At 46.6% G+C, this 19,675-nt stretch overlaps 2 protein-coding genes across 2 annotated transcripts; both read left to right on the top strand.

The window, feature by feature from the left end:
• Positions 1-620: 620 nt before the first annotated feature.
• LOC142371839 (uncharacterized) lies at positions 621-6,353 on the top strand. Its single transcript, XM_075454585.1, has 4 exons — positions 621-949; positions 1,704-2,078; positions 2,210-3,191; positions 6,260-6,353. Exons 2-4 carry the CDS (start codon positions 1,805-1,807, stop codon positions 6,351-6,353), a joined length of 1,350 nt encoding a protein of 449 aa, XP_075310700.1. The 5' UTR covers positions 621-949; positions 1,704-1,804.
• On the top strand, positions 3,013-14,586 carry LOC142371631 (NLR family CARD domain-containing protein 3-like). Its single transcript, XM_075454343.1, has 6 exons — positions 3,013-3,550; positions 6,260-8,141; positions 9,642-9,815; positions 12,015-12,188; positions 12,388-12,434; positions 12,654-14,586. The coding sequence occupies exons 2-6, from the start codon at positions 6,361-6,363 to the stop codon at positions 13,205-13,207; spliced, it is 2,730 nt and encodes a 909-aa protein (XP_075310458.1). The 5' UTR covers positions 3,013-3,550; positions 6,260-6,360; the 3' UTR covers positions 13,208-14,586.
• The last annotated feature ends 5,089 nt before the right edge of the window (positions 14,587-19,675 follow it).

Genomic DNA, 19,675 nt, shown 5'->3' with positions numbered 1-19,675 from the left:
GAAAGTCTGAGTAAAATCTGAAGCCATGTGGGGATTATTTAGCCAGAATCCATCGGTCTGATGCTGTGACGGTTTGCTACGGTTAGAGCTGCAGCGTGCAGGAAAGAGCTGGAGTCTGAATTAAATTCAAAATTTTGGATCATCAGCAGAGATTAAAGGGACAGTTCGCCTCTTTAACATGAAGCTGTGTAACATCCCATATCAGCAACATCATTTCTGAACATCTTCTTACCCCCTGCTGCATCCTGTGAGCAGAGTTCCAGCCTCGTTTTGGTGTTGATGAAGGTAGTCCGGCTAGTTGGCTGGGGTTTAAAAAATAAAGCGTTTTGCTTCTCAGAACAATATGCGTTCAACAGAGTAATACATTTGCATCACAAAATGGTTCTCCAGGAAAAAGTCAGACCTCACAATCTCTTGGCACTATTTTCTGAGGACCATCAAGACCGATGTTTCTGAGGACCATATGGACAGAAGCAAAACGCTTTATTTTTTAAACCCCAGCCAACTAGCCGGACTACCTTCATCAACACCAAAACGAGGCTGGAACTCTGCTCACAGGACGCAGCAGGGGGTAAGAAGATGTTCAGAAATGATGTTGCTGATATGGGATGTTACACAGCTTCATGTCAAAAGAGGCGAACTGTCCCTTTAAAGGTGCAGAAGAAAGCTTTGATATTTCAACCTGAAAATGAGTTGAACAAGTGTTTCTTCTGAAATGTTTGATTCAGATTGAATCAAAAACTAAAACATGAAGTCAAAGCTTTCTTTCCTGAAACTTTCTCACAAGCATCTCGACTTCCTCTGAACATTTCACGTTGTTGCTTTACACAGGTGGATCTGAGCGACGTCATGTGAGCGATGTCATGTGACGTCCTATCGTTCGGTCAGCTGTGGCCTGTCGAGTCATCACAGCTGGAGTCCATTATGAGGGGATGGAACAGCTGTTAAAGTGAGTCTCAACTGCTCATTGTTAAGTTTTTAAACAATATTAGCCCCTTATCGCCTGAATTTATATAGCTGTATATAAAAAAATGTTTTGTGTGTGTTTTAGCCTTTAAGTAGATGGTAAATAATGCTGAGATTATTAATTTCACTTTTGCACAAAAACTAAATAGAAATTTTGGTATGTTGCTTATTTGCAACAACAGGCATAATGGTCAATAATAAGATAACAACAACAACAGTAATATAACAGTGAAAAAACAATGTTTTTTTATTCACCCTTTTTTTACATATTCAATTCAATTCATTTTTATTTATATAGCGTCAAATACAACAAATGTCATCTCAAGGCACTTAGATAATAAAGTCCAATTCAAGCCAATTGGAATTTAATTAATTGTAATCATAATTATTCATAAAATAATCCAATTAGTTCATATAGAGCCAATTCAAAAACAATTTCCTAGCTAAGGAAACCAACAGATTGCACTGAAACTATATTTATTTATATAAATCTGCAACAGGAAATAAGTCCGTCACTTTGCGGTCCCACTAGAAACAAGTGCTTGTCGAAGGTTCCTAGGCCCGTAGTGAATATGGACTAACCGGCATTGGGGGAATAAAGATGCTATCTCAGCTGGTTGATTGAGTCAAACGGTTTGTAGCATATATGCGACAATAGGCGCGTTAAGGGGTTAGTGAAGCTTTAAAAGCTCGATATCTTTGTTGTAATTTATGACAAATAAAGAGCTTTTCAACAGGTTCTGGCATGACGCTGCATCCAGACTACATGTGTGCGATGGGGTGGAATCACTAATTGTCCTCCGAGCTGAGGTCTCATCCTGATTCCGACTGGGACACCATGGCAACAGTAATAGAGCTGCTGGAGTCTCTGGAGGAACTGAGAGAAAGAGAACTGAAGATATTCAAGTGGTATCTGCAGCAAGCCGAGTTCCTGAAAGACTTCCCACCCATCCCCAAGAGCCACCTGGAGAACGCAGACCAGCCGGACACGGTGGACCTGATGGTGCAGGCCTACGGCCATCGGTGTGTGGAGGTGGCCACCAGGGTTTTAAGGAGGATGAGGAGGAACGACCTGGTGGAGAAACTATCAAACAGCGACTCGGAGTCTGCAGGTGAGTCACAGAAACACCGCACAGTCAGCCGGTTTAGATCAATGATGGTTCATGTGGCACCTTTAACCTTTTGGGTTTCTTACAGTGGGTTGTTTCATTAATTATTGCACATTTTCACTCTGTATGTGCAGCGCTTCATTCTCCACAATCGCTCACTAATGAGCCTATCAGGGCAGACGATGGGCTCATCATCAAGGACGATGCTGGGGGTCAAACCGCTGAAAGGCCGCCTGTTGAACCACTGCCCCGGTCAGCTGAAGGACCACCTAATGAACCACTGCCCCGGTCAGCTGGAGGACCACCTAATGAACCACCGCCCCGGTCAGCTGTAGGACCACCTAATGAACCACCGCCCCGGTCAGCTGAAGGACCACCTAATGAACCACTGCCCCGGTCAGCTGAAGGACCACATAATGAACCACCGCCCCGGTCAGCTGAAGGACCACCTAATGAACCACTGCCCCGGTCAGCTGAAGGACCACATAATGAACCACCGCCCCGGTCAGCTGAAGGACCACCTAATGAACCACTGCCCCGGTCAGCTGGAGGACCACCTAATGAACCACTGCCCCGGTCAGCTGGAGGACCACCTAATGAACCACTGCCCCGGTCAGCTGAAGGACCACCTAATGAACCACTGCCCCGGTCAGCTGTAGGACCACCTGCTGAACCACTGCCCCGGTCAGCTGGAGGACCACCTAAAGAACCACCGCCCCGGTCAGCTGAAGGACCACCTAATGAACCACCGCCCCGGTCAGCTGTAGGACCACCTAATGAACCACCGCCCCGGTCAGCTGGAGGACCACCTAAAGAACCACTGCCCCGGTCAGCTGTAGGACCACCTGCTGAACCACTGCCCCGGTCAGCTGGAGGACCACCTAAAGAACCACCGCCCCGGTCAGCTGTAGGACCACCTAAAGAACCACCGCCCCGGTCAGCTGAAGGACCACCTAATGAACCACCGCCCCGGTCAGCTGTAGGACCACCTAAAGAACCACCGCCCCGGTCAGCTGAAGGACCACCTAATGAACCACCGCCCCGGTCAGCTGAAGGACCACCTAATGAACCACCGCCCCGGTCAGCTGGAGGACCACCTAATGAACCACCGCCCCGGTCAGCTGAAGGACCACCTAATGAACCACCGCCCCGGTCAGCTGTAGGACCACCTAATGAACCACTGCCCCGGTCAGCTGTAGGACCACCTAATGAACCACTGCCCCGGTCAGCTGTAGGACCACCTAATGAACCACTGCCCCGGTCAGCTGGAGGACCACCTAATGAACCACCGCCCCGGTCAGCTGAAGGACCACCTAATGAACCACTGCCCCGGTCAGCTGGAGGACCACCTAATGAACCACCGCCCCGGTCAGCTGTAGGACCACCTAATGAACCACCGCCCCGGTCAGCTGTAGGACCACCTAATGAACCACTGCCCCGGTCAGCTGAAGGACCACCTGAGTCTGCAGGTGCAGGTGAGGCCACTCTGAACTGCTCAGCACATTTTATTCCAACAGTTAAGGTGGGTAACAGTTTAATCATTGTGTTCCACTAGAAATGACTCAAACTCAGATCTTTTCAATGGCATGCTGTTGTGCAATTCAAGGTAGTACACCGACTTCACTGGTCGAAGGTCAGGTTGTCTAGAATTAGACAACCAGAGTTGGACCCTACATGCGATAGATGCAAGCAAGCTCCTGCAGGTCTATTACATATGTTCTGGACATGTCCAAGACTATATCATTTCTATTTTCAAGACTTTCTCTAAAGTGCTAGGAGAGCCATTGGATCCTTCCCCCTTTATTGCCCTATTTGGTGTTGCACCACAATGTGTACGTCTCAGTAATTCTAAGTGCACCTTGTTGGCCAGGAGACTTATACTGTTCAGGTGGAAAGACCCTCGTCCCCCCTACGCATTCTCATTGGGTCAAAGAGATTATGCAACATCTTAAACTGGAGAAGATCAGATACTCTCTCCAAGGGTCTGCTCAGAGATTCTATCCAGTCTGGCAGCCTTTCTTGACATTTGCAGTTGATACTGCATCTATAGGATCATCCCCACTAAAGGAACCTTTGGCAGTTCCTATAACCTTTTCAGGAACGGGGCCGTTTTTTCCCTCATTGGCACATACAGGAACTAGGGACCACGGCCCTCGGGAACTAGGGACCACGGCCCTCGGGAACTAGGGACCACGGCCCTCGGGAACTAGGGACCACGGCCCTCGGGAACTAGGGACCACGGCCCTCGGGAACTAGGGACCACGGCCCTCGGGAACTAGGGACCACAGCCCTCAGGAACTAGGGACCACGGCCCTCGGGAACTAGGGACCGCGGCCCTCGGGAACTAGGGACCACGGCCAGGGCTGGACTGGCATCTGAAAAGGGCCCGGGCACTTTTTGATCACTGAGGGCCCAGCGCGCATATATGTATATATATATATATATATACACACACTTCTCTCTAATTATCATTAATCCTCCATTTAATCCTTGTAAGGTGTTCATGTTTTTGTTACATAGAAGATATTCTGGCCCAGTGGACCTGGGACTAAAGGAGGGGAAAAAAGCTGCTGTGCACCCACATGTTCCCTTCATCCTGCTTGTGAAGTTCTGAGTATCTTTGTTTTTGAGGATAAGAGATAGAGAGAGGAGGATAACTAACTTTATTTTCCAGATGATGAGCCCTGGCCAGTGAATCTCATTGTGAAAAAAGTATTCATACCATTTTCCTTCAGCAAAACCTGAAAATGGGTCCCACAGACCCAAGCCAGGGATAAGCAAAGCAATATTTCACCAACACACACAACACTGTATAGAAAAGGAGCACCAGCACCACACACACACTGTTGTATGTTCTAAGTCTTACTGAATCAAATTAAACATGTAGTAATAATTTCCTGGGTTCAATTATTTTATATTGCTCAAAATTGCTCCAGTCCACAGATACTGTCAGTGAGCTTACTGAATGGAATGTTAACCCCCGCCCCCCAGGCATAAACTGTAATGCAGACTGATCAAAAGAGCCTAAGATAGTGCTTATGTCTGTGTGTTTTTTTCTCGGACACGTCATTTTTTTCTCCACAGCAAAACCAAAAAAAATTATACCAAATGGGTATTTTTGTGACTGATTTGATGAAGTCAGGATGACAACTTGGTCTCGGTTTCAAACTTTCAGGCAATGGGAAACGAAACGCTGAAGCGCCCAATAGCTACACTGCATTGGCTAGCGGGTGTGTTGAGATGAATTCTAACCTCAATCTCTCCCTGCTGGGTCACGTCTCCTATCTCCGTCTCCTCCTCCTCTGGTTCCCCAGCTGGAACCATCTCCTCCGCCTCCTCCTCCTCCTGTTCATTCTCCACCACCTGTGCGCTCGTTGATGATGTACCGGCGGCCCCACTGCTGCCCCAACCTGAGGTCGAGCAGCCAGGTTCCGCATCTCCCACGGCCCCACTAACCGAACCTGAGCTCGAGCTTGTGCTTTTAAAAAACACATCGGTGATTTTAGCGCATTTTACCAAGAGAGTCGTCTCTTGGTTTTTGTTTTCTCTTTTCTTTACGTTTGTCATGGCCACTCTTTTGTTTCTCCATTTCGCGTCCTCTTTATCCACCAGAGCTTTAGCCGAATATAGCCAAGTGAAGTCAGCTAAACTTGGGGTTATAATGATGATGATGACTTGGGTCAAGTGGGCCTGTAGGGAGGGGCGGGCCTTTGACAACGTTAAGCATTCTCATTGGACTAGAGCTCTGTGCGTCAGGAGAAACATCCAATGGGCCCCGACGTGTCATTTTTTTACCGTCGCAGTCAATAAAAAATATAATATATATATGTATATTTTATTTACGGCCCTCGGAGGGCCCGGAGGGCCCAAATCGCGGGAGGGCCGTTCGGGATATGCCCGAACGGCCAGATAGCCAGTCCAGCCCTGACCACGGCCCTTGGGAACTAGGGACCATTTTAGCTCCTTCTGTTCTGGGTTCTAGGTTCTATAGGAACACATCTGATGGAGGTGTTTGGTGGTTGGTAGCTCCGCCCCTTGGTGGTCGGTAGCTCCGCCCCCTCCATGTTAGCTTCTTGGTGGTGTTTTTTCTTCTTTCCTTACTCTTACCGGGTTTTGTTTTGTTCTGTTTTGTTGTTGAATGTGGCACTAAAGTCTTCACCGTTTCGTCCTTTTCTTGTCTGCAGATGTGAAGACGCCATCACCGCCTCCCACGCCGAACACTCGGTGCCCGGCCACGCTGCAGTCCCACCTGCAGAGCGCGCTCAGATGTGCGCGTGATGCTCAGATGAGGCGGCAGGAGGAAGCTTCGCCTGAAACCATCCCACAGCTGTTCGTCACATCACCTCAGGTCAGGACTGCGATGGAAGCAGCTCGGCCCGCAGATCCGGAGCAGCCGCTCAAACTGAGCGACATCCTTCAGCGGCTGTCCGCCGCAGGCGGCGCCCTCAGGACTGTGGTGACCAATGGGGGGCCTGGAACGGGCAAATCCTTCCTGGTGCAGAAGTTTTTGTCGGACTGGGCCGAACGAAGAGCCAACCAGGAGTTCCACCTGATCTTCCCCTTCACCGCTCTGCAGCTGAGTTTATGGAGAGGAGAAAGGTTTCGTTTGGCAGAGCTGATTCACACGTGTGTGGCAGACCTGCCCGGCTGTGGCATCAAAGAAGAAACTCTGAACCACGTCTTCACAGCGCTGCAGAACTCCAGCTGTGACCAAAGGGAAGTCAAACTTCTGTTCATCTTCGACGGTCTGGATGAGTGTCGACTTCCTCTGGACTTCCACGACGAGGAGCCCCTGACCGATGCTACAGAGCCCACCTCAGTGGATGTGCTGCTGACAAACCTCATCAGGGGGGAGCTGCTTCCCTCTGCTCGCCTCTGGATAACCACACGACCTGCAGCAGCCAATCAGATCCCACCTGGCTGTGTTGGCATGGTGACGGAGATCAGAGGGTTCACTGACCCACAGAAGGAGGAGTACTTCAGGAAGAGATTCAGAGATTCAGAGCAGGCCAGCAGGATCATCTCCCACATCCAGACATCCCGAAGCCTCCACATCATGTGCCAAATCCCGGTCTTCTGCTGGATCACTGCTACAGTTCTGGAGGATGTGTTGGAAACCAGAGAGGGAGCAGAGCTGCCCAGCACCCTGACTGAGATGTACATCCACTTCCTGGTGGTTCAGATCCACCAGGCACAGAAACGCTGCGTCCCATTGGACTGCGTCCGATGCATCCGGTCACTGGCGAAGCTGGCGTTCCATCAGCTGCAGAGGAACAACTCGCTGTTCGGCGAGGAGGAGCTGAGGCGCAGCCGCATCAGCGCGGCGGCGGCGGCAGAGTGCGCGGCAAGCTTCAACCACATCTTCACTCAGGCCTGTGGGAGGAGGAAGCACAAAAGGCCGAAAAATATGTTCCGCTTCGCTCACCCGGGCATTCACGCATTCCTGGCTGCTGTCCATGTGATGACATCACTGCTCGCCAACGACAGAAACGTGATGTCTGCGCCGAGAATGACGGCGCTGAGTCTGCTCGTGTGTTCCAACCGAACCTCTGCAGTCACGGTCAACAAAACCGCCGTGAAGAAGGCCTTAGAGAGTCCAAACGGACACCTGGACCTGTTCCTGCGCTTCCTCCTGGGTCTGTCCCTGCAGACCAATCAGGGGCTCCTACGAGGCCTGCTGACACAGACAGGAAGTAGCTCACACACCAATCAGGGGCTCCTACGACCCCCGCTGACACAGACAGGAAGTAGCTCACACACCAACCGGAAAACAATTAAGTACATCAAGAAGAAGCTCAGTGGGAATCTGTCTGCAGAGAGAAGCATCAATCTGTTCCACTGTCTGAATGAACTGAATGATGATTCAGTGGTGGAGGAGATCCAACAGGCCCTGAGTTCAGGACGTCTCTCCACAGATAAACTGTCTCCTGCTCAGTGGTCAGCTCTGGTCTTCATCTTACTGTCATCAGGAAAACATCTGGATGAGTTTGAGCTGAAGAAATACTCTGCTTCAGAGGAGGCTCTTCTGAGGCTGCTGCCAGTGGTCAAAGCCTCCAACAAAGCTGTGTGAGTCTCATGTGGCGTGTTCCCACTATGCAGTCCGGTACGGGTCAGTCCGGTACGGGTCAGTCCGGTACGGGTCGGTTCGCTTATTTCTGTGTTTCCACTCCCACCAAAGCGTAGCGGTCCAATGGAACCCGTTCCCATGGAACCCGTTACCATGGAACCCGTTACCATGGAACCCGGTCCCATGGAACCCGTTACCATGGAACCCATTACCATGGAACCCGTTACCATGGAACCCAGTCCAATGGAACCCGTTACCATGGAACCCGGTCCAATGGAACCCGTTCCCATGGAACCCGTTACCATGGAACCCGGTCCCATGGAACCCGTTACCATGGAACCCGTTACCATGGAACCCGGTCCCATGGAACCCGTTACCATGGAACCCATTACCATGGAACCCGTTACCATGGAACCCAGTCCAATGGAACCCGTTACCATGGAACACGTTACCATGGAACCCGTTCCCATGGAACCCGGTCCAATGGAACCCGTTACCATGGAACCCATTCCCATGGAACCCGTTACCATGGAACCCGTTACCATGGAACCCGGTCCCATGGAATCTGAACCTGGCATTAAGCTGAAGAAGCTTGGAGGTGGTTCCACATTATGGACGTTATTTGTTATTTGTTGTTATTTGCTGTTTACGCTTCGGCTCCGCCCACCCCTGAGGGTCCCCTTTGTACAGTGGGAACGCAAGCTGACCCCAAAGAGACCCGACCTGTACCGTTCTGACCCGACCCGTACCGTTCTGACCCGACCCGTACCGGACTGAACCGACCCGTATCGGACTGAACCGACCCGCACCGGACTGAACCGACCCGTACCGGACTGAACCGACCCGTATCGGACTGAACCGACCCGCACCGGACTGAACCGACCCGTACCGGACTGAACCGACCCGTACCGGACTGAACCGACCCGTACCGGACTGCATAGTGGAAACGAGGCTATGGTAGTGAATCATTGCAGCTGCAGTTCTTATTGGAATTCTGAAATCTGTATTCATACTTGATCCAAGCTGTTAACAATGGTCTGTCAGTCGGTGGATGTGGGAGGTTTTAAATTCTAACCGATGTATGGTGTCAAATGAATTCCCCAGATTCTATATTCAATTATTCAAAAGAGAAAGCCATTGAGAGCAAGCTCCGTTTTCCAGTGGTGCCCTGATTACAGTTAAAGTGCAATTAGAGAATAATGATGTACATATACATAAATGATGGTATACACTGTAAAAAAAAGTGGAAAAAATATGTACAGCAGTCCAAAATGGTGCATCTGAGCCGTAAAGTAAATAAAGGAAAAATAACTAGAAGAGAATGAACTCAAAGTAAACACAGAAAACTGTTTGATACTAAAATACAATTGGAACATATAAATATAGAACATGGCTGTAGTTGAGCCTGGTTCTGTGGAACAATCGGCCGAACTGAAGCAGAAGCGAAGCTCCCAGAACACATTCATGTTTTCTTGACGTTTCCTGATGCCTCCCAACAGCCTGGGGAGGTGTGGCCTGTCGTGGAGAAGCTGTGAGACTCTGTCCTCCGCCCTCAGCTCCCACAGCTCCAGTCTGAGGCAGCTGGACCTGAGCGACAACGACCTGCAGGATGCAGGGCTGAAGCTTCTGTCTGCTGGACTGCAGAGTCCAACCTGTAACCTGGAAGCTCTCAGGTTGGTGATCAAAAGAAACATTTGATTCTAACACTCCCCTTTTCCATATACACTACATGACCAAAAGTACTCACTCACCCATCCAGATACTTAAGTTCAGGTGTTCCAGTCCCTTCCATGGCCAGGCAGGGGCGCCGAAAAGGGGGGTAAAAAGAGAATTATTCTAGACTACGGGCCCATGATTAAGAGGGGCCCAGAGAGGCCCTAATAAAATTATAATACTGACAAAAAATAATATGACACTAAGTTATTAACTAACTTATAATCACAAATATATTTTATTTACAATTTACTGGTAACAATAACTTTATTTGTTTTGGAAACATTACGTTTATGTTTTGTATTTTTCAGGTAGCCTAATTTAGAGTTTAGAATCAGAGTTGCAGCAAATAAATGAATTCCATTGGATTCCTTGTGCTCAGTGTTTACCTTCCTCAACTGTCATGTTTTTCTTTTTTCACAAATATGGGAACGATAGTCAGAAATACCATTAAAATGCAGAGTTTTATGTAAAATAGCATCACAAATTTTCGCCAACCTCCTGGCCGGCTGTTTGGGGGCCCAGTAAAAATTATTTTCATGGGCCCCAAAATCCCTAGCGGCGCCCCTGGCCACAGGTGTATGAATCCAAGCAGCTAGGCATACAGACTGCTTCTACCAACATCTGTGAACATCTCAGGAGCTCAGTGAATTCCAGCGTGGTACCCTGACAGCTGTCAGTGGTGTTATAACAAAGTGGAAGAGATTGGGAACAGAGCAGCAACCAGGAAGTGGTTCGGCCAGGTGACAGAGCGGGTCAGCGGATGCTGAGGCTCATAGTGCTCAGAGGTCGCCAACTTTCTGCAGAGTCAGTCGCTGCAGACCTCCAACCTTCATGTGGCCTTCAGATTAGCTCAGGAACAGTGTGTAGAGAGCTTCATGGAATGGGTTTCCATGGCAACTGCATCCAAGCCATACATCATCAAGTGCAATGCAAAGCGTCGGATGCAGCGGTGTAAAGCACGCCGCCGCTGGACTCCAGAGCGGTAGACTCTAGACTCTACAATCTGTGCGAATCCATCCTACATTCCAGGTGTCCAGAGTGAAGCCAGTCAAGGAAAGCTCCACCTCCCCAACTCACTGATGGAGATCCTGCCTACTCTGTTCGGCGCCTGATGCGCCCTCGTCGCCGGGATCGAGGTCTCCAATATTTGGTCGACTGGGAGGGTTATGGTCCAGAAGAGAGGTCCTGGGTTCCTGCTCGTCACATCCTCGACCCCCAGCTTATTGGTCAACCTTCCAGGACCATGCCGCCTCCGGGAAACGCTCGTCTGGGACTCGCTGCTTCACCCGTGCACAACGTCTGCGATGAGAAGGAGACGGCGTTGGATGAGACTGGGTCCCTCCCCCAAACTCCCGCCACCCACCCAGCTGAGGAGGACCTGTTACAGTGGAAAGCTTGCCCAGAAGAGTTGAAGCTGTTATAGCTGCAGAGGGGGGGCCGACGTCCTATGCCAGCCAGAGGGGAGGTGTTGTAGATGGTGATGGATCCTTCCTACCAGCAGCCATCACCATCTTCAACACCTCCCCTCTGGCTGGAAGAGAACTTCAAGCTCAATAGGCTTGAAGTCTCTCCTAAAAAACAATAACAAAGAAAAAAATAAAAATACTGTAGATTTGTATATAGCGAATATTTATTCACTATTTTTATTTTATTTTATTTTATTCATTTTATATTTATTTTATTCTATTTGCTTGTTTTTACTTTAATTGTTTTCATATCTTTACTGTATGCTGCTGCAACAAAACAATTTCCCAAATTGGGATGAATAAAGTATCTATCTATCTATCTATCTATCCATCCATCTATCCATATATCTATCCATCTATCTATCCATCTATCTATCTATCTATCTATCTATCTATCTATCTATCTATCTATCTATCAATCAAACCCAAAGAATTAAGGATGGGATGTTACTAAAGTTCATATGTGTGTAAAGGCACATGAGCCAATACTTTTGGTAATATAGTGTATGTACTCACATGTATTTATAGTATTTTACATCACTTTGTCTTCCTTGTTGAGTCAGAAAAGAATCTGGAGATAATTCAGCCACCTGAATTACCACATTTCAAGCTGAATAGAAATATTTGCATTCTTAAGAGTTAATTTGATTTTTCGGTTTTGAAAATCAAAGCTTATTTGTAACCCTGCAGCCTGTCGGGCTGTCTGATCACAGAGGAAGGCTGTGCTTCTCTGGTCTCAGCTCTGACCTCCAACCCCTCCCATCTGAGAGAGCTGGACCTGAGCTACAACCATCCAGGAGACTCAGCAGCGAAGCAGCTCTCAGCCGGACTGGAGGATCCACGGTGGAGGCTGGACACTCTCAGGTATGGACTGACGAACCAGACACTAATCGTAAAGACACACTGATGTAGATCAGGCAGTTCATTTTCCTGGGCTGGCTTCAGCTCCTCCTGTGCTCCACATGTAGACCAGGTGGTGGTTATACTTCAGGATCAGATCGCTGCCCAGTTAAACCTAAGTGATCTGGTCAATGCACTGGTTTGACTGTGGTTTCTTTCCTAGGTTGGACCACTGTGGAGAGCAGAGGCTCAAATTTGGTTTGAGGAAGTGTAAGTGTTTTTCTTTAATTCATAAAGTTAGGCCAGAATGTGTTCACTGGAATGTACGACTTGGATTTCACCCAAATCCTCTTACAGTTGTTGCTCCGGCTGCTCATGGGTGGGACCTCAGCAGCCGTCAGATAGATGAGCTGCTGACTCATCAGGCAGAGATAATCAGACCTGTGGGGTGAATGTGGTCTTGACTTTTGTTTCCGGTTCTGTCATCAGATGCCTGTGAGCTTGAGATGGACCCAAACACAGCAAACAGAGAACTGAAGCTGTCTCACAACAACAGGAGAGTGAAGTTGTCGGGGTGGGAGTCATGTCCTGACCACCCGGACAGATTCGACTGCTGGCCTCAGCTGCTGTGCAGAAATGTTCTGAGCGGTCGCTGCTACTGGGAGGTCGAGTGGAGAGGAGAGGCTGATATAGCTGTGAGCTACGGAGGAATCAGCAGGAAAGGACGTGCCTCCAAGTTTGGGAGAAACAATCAGTCCTGGTGTCTGGCATGCAGTCTGACCGGCTACGCTGTCTTCCATAACAACTCGACTAAAGCCATACTCCCCTGCTTCTCCTCCTCTGTCGGTAACAGAGCAGCAGTGTATGTGGACCGCCCGGCCGGCACTCTGTCCTTCTACAGAGTCTCCTCCGACACTCTGATCCACCTCCACACCTTCAGCACCACGTTCACCGAAGAACCTCTTTATGCCGGCTTTGGCATGAATGCAGACCATACCTCCTTTTTAAATTTTAGGTCCTCAGTGTCACTGTGCAGAATGTAGGACAGGGCTACTCAAATGGCGGCCCGCGGGCCCAGAAGCAATACCCGAGTGGCCAGGGCCGGCCCAAGCCTTTATGGGGCCTTAAGCAGAATTTCATTTGGGGCCCCCCTACCATCACCTCAGCTCCAGATGCCTCATTATTCCACAGGCTACACTGTTCTGTGTGTAACGGACCCACAGTCATCAGCATTATTTGTAATCATCTTACATTATACAGGTGTCATTCTTGTTTTTAACCTTAAAGGGATAGCAAACTCATAAATATGGTTTAATTAACTTCTACATAAAGAGAGATGTATAAGTATGGCTCATTAATTTAACTATTTGAAAGTAACATCAGCAGGCTGGAGACTGCATTTATAGTAAACACGTTAAAATGTTTAATTTATTTCAGATGTGCAATGGTGTGCAAAATGTTCAAAATACAAATACAAAATAGAATCAAATGACATTCACATTATCTTACAGAAAAATAAAGTTGTAATCAAAATTAAATTCAAAATTGCTCTCGGGGCCCCCTGGTGGCGTGGGGGCCCTAAGTGACCGCATGGTTGGCATATGCCTTGGGCCGGCTCTGCGAGTGGCCCAACTTGTGGTTCAGCCAAAAAAGCAGAGAAAAACCATGAAAAACACAGTTCGTGAAAATTAGCTCAAAATTCCTACAGTAGCGCGTTGTTCTGAAAGTTACTGAGAGAACCAAGTTAGCAGCTCAACTCCAACTGAAAAAGTTCGTCTCTCTCAACCCTCAAACGAAAAACTGACGATGAAACCGTCGTTTTAACCCGCCTGGGCGGACAGACGCCGTTTTATTTTACCCCCAACGCCAAAGGTTTTTTTTTCTTTAGTTAAACACACCTGGTGATGTGCTACGGTCAGATATGACCAGGATGTTACTTTGATTTCATTTAAAAATGTAGACAACATTTTGTCACCAAAATATTCTTTTTAGTATTTTAAGTGAAAAATAGCGTCGCTGTTACCCCAGGTTCTATTTATTTAGAGACGTTTGTAATGCACTTTTTGATGTTCTTATGTCAGATGTTTATTTCATTCAAAAGTGAAAACCATTTCATCACCACTGATGTGCACTTTTTGTTTTGATGCCCGGGTTATTTCAGGAGTCAGAGTACTGCGACTACCTCCGTTCATTTAAAAGTTTTGAAATGTGTTTTACAAAAATACAAAGAGGGGAAATGATGAATAAACATCACATGTCATTTCATTTTATTTGTGTTGGTTTGAAATTTGTCATCACCTCCTCCTTGAATGGCCCAAATTTCTTGGCGAAAAGTTGCTTCTGTCGTGTTTTATTTGACATTTTGTACTGAATGTTCGTTGATATCACTCCGCCACCGCTAAGAAAATAGTGCGCGCATGAACGAGCTGCCAAATAAAACACGACAGAAGCAACTTTTCGCCATGAAATGTGATATGGATTACCAGTGCACACCAGTAACCACTCCGGTGAGTTGATGATTTTGAAAACGGACGTTTATTGTGCTTTTACGGACCTTTTAGGACATGCACATGACCTGCCGTTCTGAAGCAGGTTGAGAAGAATCAAAATTAGGCAAATACCGGAGACAGCAGTAAACATCAAAAAAGCGGTGAGGGGGGTTCTAAAACACTGCAGACGACTCAGAAAAGAGGCTTAATGTTGAAAATACCAGAGTTCTCCTTTAAATGATTAAAAGAATATAAAGAGAAACAAATAAAATAATTAAAATATATAAAGGGAAACAAATAAATGAATTCAGATTCAGAAAACTTTATTTATCCCATCAGTGGGCAATTAGGTTTGCAGTCCCAGTCTCCATCAATCAACATTAAAGTATGAATAAGAGAAATAGATAGATAAAACATATACATCTTAACACACACATACAGTCAAACACCCTGTCCTGTCAGTGATGAACAGCGCTCAGTAAATCAAATTGTCAGTAATATACTCTATCCCTACACCTTATTTAATATTCTGATGGTTGTAGGAATGAAGGATCCAAAATACCTTTTGGTTTTTGTCCTGACAGAATAATAGCGCCTCCCAGAGGGCATTAATGGAAATTCACCACCTAAAACATGATCAGGCTGACTGATGATACTTTTAGCCTTTTGGACTCAGACTGTTTAGCTGTGATCCAATCATCTTTGATGAAGTGTTAACAATGCTGCTGAGACTGTTCTTGTCTTTGACTGATAGGCTATTGTACCAACATAAAAAAGAAAAAGTTAAAAGACTGATAAAAGTTACGTAAAATGGTTTTAGAGACACTGAAGGAGTTAAGCTTCCTCAGCAGATGAATTCTCTGTTGTCTCAGTGTTTACATGAAACTTGAGCTCACTGTCAAATATTGTACCTAAGTACTTGTAAGAATCAACGATTTCCACATCCCCCCCATGTATGACACTTGCTATTGGTTCTGCCTTTGCCCTCCTGAAATCAATTATGAGCTCCTTTGTTTTGGCTACATTTAAATCTAAAACATTATTGTCGCACCACTTCACAAATGATGTCAACGCTAGCCCATGACTGGAATGTGGACCTCGGAATAAAGATAACAGTGCAGTGTCATCTGAAAACTTGACTAGGGGGCTTCCTTGTTGGGAAGACCTGCAGCTATCTGTGTACAAAATAAATAACAAGGGAGAGAGTACACATCCTTGCGGCGAGCCAGTATTTGAAGTAATAGGTTGGGACAACTGACCATTTACAAAAACTCTCTGTGTTCTATCTGTTAAAAAATGTAAAAGTAGCAGCAATAGTTGATTCGGTGCCTGAAAATCATTTGTTAGTCTCTCGATCAGGATATGTGGCTGCATTTTGTTAAAAGCAGAAGAAAAATCTGCAAATAAAAGCCTAACATGGGACCCAGGCTTCTCCAAGTGTTTGTATACTGTATCTAAAATAAAACGTTTTGCGTCCTCCACACTTCTAGCAGTTTGATAAGCAAACTGTAATGGATCCAGTTTTCCAGTGACCAAGGACATCATTTCAGCTTTAAGGATTTTTTCAAATTTTTTCATCACCAAGGACGTAAGAGCAACTGGTCTAAAATCTTTCAGCTCCTTGGGTTTATTTAGTTTGGCTAGTGGAATTATGGTGGAGCTCTTCCATATCTGGGGAATATGGCCTTCTTTTGCACACATATTGAAGAGGCCGGTGAATACTGCACTCAGTTGGTCTGCACAGAAGCGTAATGTGCGCCCACAAACAGCATCAGGACCAGCAGCCTTCCTAATATTGACCTTCTTAAACAGGGATGCTACTCGTTCCTGAGATATCATTAGGTCATTATTATGAACCAGAGTGTTCCTCAACATAGAAATATTATCAGAGAAGTCCGATGATTCAAAACGTGAGTAAAATAAATTAAAAGCATTAGGAAGATCACATGACTCAACCCCTGGAACAGTAACAGGCATTCTCCTTTCAGCTTGCTGGTTTAATGATGCCGTTGACTTAATTCCTCGCCAGGCGGCTCTAAGATCCCCCCCACTGTATTGTTCTTCTACATTTCATTTTAGCTTTCCTGATCTCATTTTTTACTTGGACGCTGCTTTAATCTCCCAAATGTCCCCAGTGTAGAAAGTCCTCTTTTTCTTGTTAATGACAGGTTTAAGTTCTTTCGTCACCCATGCTTTACTGTTCGGAACAGTGACAGTTGTCTTAGTGGGGACAACCATGTCCACACAGAATGTGACGTATGATGATACAGTGTCTGCTAGTTCAATGTTCTCAGACCCCTCCTGAAAGCACTCCCAGTCAAAACATGCTTGAAGTGAGGAGATGCTGTCCTCTGAGCAGACTTTCACCGTTCTCTCCTCATGTTCTACGCGTCTAAAAGAGGGTTTGTACGCTGGCGCGAGGTAGACGCTGCTGTGGTAGGAAGCTCCCAAGGACGGCATGGGTATGGAGCTGTGAGCCCCCCTTACTGACCCATCACACAGATCAACAACTGACCCATCACACAGATCAACAACTGACCCATCACACAGATCAACAACTGACCCATCACACGGATCAACAACTGACCCATCACACAGATCAACAACTGACCCATCACACGGATCAACAACTGACCCATCACACAGATCAACAACTGACCCATCACACAGATCAACAACTGACCCATCACACAGATCAACAACTGACCCATCACACGGATCAACAACTGACCCATCACACAGATCAACAACTGACCCATCACACAGATCAACAACTGACCCATCACACGGATCAACAACTGACCCATCACACGGATCAACAACTGACCCATCACACGGATCAACAACTGACCCATCACACAGATCAACAACTGACCCATCACACAGATCAACAACTGACCCATCACACGGATCAACAACTGACCCATCACACGGATCAACAACTGACCCATCACACAGATCAACAACTGACCCATCACACGGATCAACAACTGACCCATCACACGGATCAACAACTGACCCATCACACAGATCAACAACTGACCCATCACACAGATCAACAACTGACCCATCACACGGATCAACAACTGACCCATCACACAGATCAACAACTGACCCATCACACAGATCAACAACTGACCCATCACACAGATCAACAGAGGTCATTTTCTGTGTTGGAGCGCAGGTCACATATTGCTCATACGTTCTCATAGTCCTACTCAAATCACAGTGGTTAAAATCCGCCTAAATGAATTTAGGTGCGTCGGGGCAAATTCCGTCCAGTTGGTGCGTAGTGTCTGCAATCAGCTGAGCAGCAGCACCAGCAGCAGCTGCTGCAGCAGCGCGGGTGAATATATACCAGTTATATGATGGAAAGCAGTTCTATGTCGGCGGTACAGACTTTTCCCTGACCGTGATGATGTTGCCATAGCGCTCACCGATATGAAAACACCCCCCTCCTCCTCTGCTTTTCCCTTCGTCTCCGATGACCTGTCCAGCCGAATTGGGCTTCCAAACCCAGTTATTGACAGATCCTCGTCTCGATCTTGGCCGGTGAGCCATGATTCCGTGAAAGCGAGTAAACATGATCCCTGATCTCCCCTCTGGTCTTAGTCCATAATTCCAGTTCGTCAGTCTTGTTGCGGATGGATTGCACATTTGATGGCAGTATAGTGGGAAGCGGTGGTAACTTATCCAACCGAAAAGCTTCGAGTCTCCGGCGTAGGCCGCCTCTCTTTCCTCTTTTCCGAGGCCTCGGGCCGGCGGTTATACTGCAGTGCCCTCGGGATGGTATCGGGGATAATCCCAGAGACTGAAGTCCGCAACGAGAGGAGAAACTCTCTGCTGTGTGCTCTGCCGGTAATTCCGCGTCCACCTGCTTCCCAACAGGTAGGGAACAGTAACAACGATACAACGAGACCGAGAGGAAGAGCACAAAAAGAGAGTTCCCAAAGTTTGCATGGCTGAAAATCACTGACAGTACACATTCATACGCGAAATTAAGTTTAAAAGAGTTCAAAACATCAAAAGATAGAGACGCACGCGCCCCGGCTGACAATCAGCTGTCAGCTGAATTAAAATGATTAAAAGAATATAAAGAGAAACAAATAAAATCATTCAAATGAATTTAAAAACCAGCAACAGTCCAGATAAGCTCAAAGATAGCGTGCAGATTTCATGCATAGACACATGAGAACAGAAATGTTTTTAACCTGGATTTAAAAATGTCTCCATTTGGTGAAAGTTTAATCTCCACTGGCAGTTTGTTCCACTTGTTTGCAGCATAACAGCTAAATGCTGCTTCTCCATGTTTAGTCTGGACTCTGGACTGGACCAGCTGACCTGAGTCCTTGGATCTCAGAGCTCTGCTGGCTTTATATTCTCTGAACAGATCACAGATTGTAAACCATCAGCAGGCTTTTAAAATCTATTCTGTGACTGACTGGAAGCCAGAGTAAAGATTTTAAAGCTGCTGTGATGTGTTCAGATCTCTTAGTCCGGGTTAAATATTTTATATATATATATATATATATACAATCTAATAATGGGTGAGTGAATACTTTGGGTAATATAGTGAATATGGAACACATTTCATTTAATATTGTTAATTTAAAAATCCTAGAGGAAACAGTTCGGCAGCTGAAATCAACAACTTGTTCTCTGGACATAATACCATCCGACTTGTTTAGTTTTTCCAGACTAAACATGGAGAAGCAGCATTTAGCTGTTATGCTGCCAACAAGTGGAACAAACTGCCAGTGGAGATTAAACTTTCACCAAATGGAGACATTTTTAAATCCAGGTTAAAAACATTTCTGTTCTCATGTGTCTATGCATGAAATCTGCACGATATCTTTGAACTTATCTGGACTGTTGCTGGTTTTTAATCATTTAAATGATTTTATTTGTTTCTCTTTATATTCTTTTATGTATTTTTAATGCTTCTTCCACTCCCTGCTGCAATGCTTTTATTTTATGTTAAGCACTTTGAACTGTTTGTGCATCAAATGTGTTATATAAATA

This window comes from Odontesthes bonariensis, chromosome 21 (assembly GCF_027942865.1).
Source record: "Odontesthes bonariensis isolate fOdoBon6 chromosome 21, fOdoBon6.hap1, whole genome shotgun sequence".
Classification (NCBI taxonomy): Eukaryota; Metazoa; Chordata; class Actinopteri; order Atheriniformes; family Atherinopsidae; genus Odontesthes; species Odontesthes bonariensis.
The sequence above is the reverse complement of the archived record's forward strand: the minus strand, read 5'-3'. Positions and strand labels throughout refer to the sequence as shown.

Excerpts from the sequence above, each read along its gene's own strand:
- LOC142371839 (XM_075454585.1), top strand. The coding sequence starts at position 1,805 with ATGGCAACAGTAATAGAGCTGCTGGAGTCTCTGGAGGAACTGAGAGAA. Across the intron at positions 2,079-2,209 it reads CAGCGACTCGGAGTCTGCAG|CGCTTCATTCTCCACAATCG; the intron begins GTGAGTCACAGA and ends CTGTATGTGCAG. Across the intron at positions 3,192-6,259 it reads CCTAATGAACCACCGCCCCG|ATGTGAAGACGCCATCACCG; the intron begins GTCAGCTGAAGG and ends TCTTGTCTGCAG.
- LOC142371631 (XM_075454343.1), top strand. The coding sequence starts at position 6,361 with ATGAGGCGGCAGGAGGAAGCTTCGCCTGAAACCATCCCACAGCTGTTC. Across the intron at positions 8,142-9,641 it reads AAAGCCTCCAACAAAGCTGT|CCTGGGGAGGTGTGGCCTGT; the intron begins GTGAGTCTCATG and ends GCCTCCCAACAG. Across the intron at positions 12,189-12,387 it reads TGGAGGCTGGACACTCTCAG|GTTGGACCACTGTGGAGAGC; the intron begins GTATGGACTGAC and ends TTTCTTTCCTAG.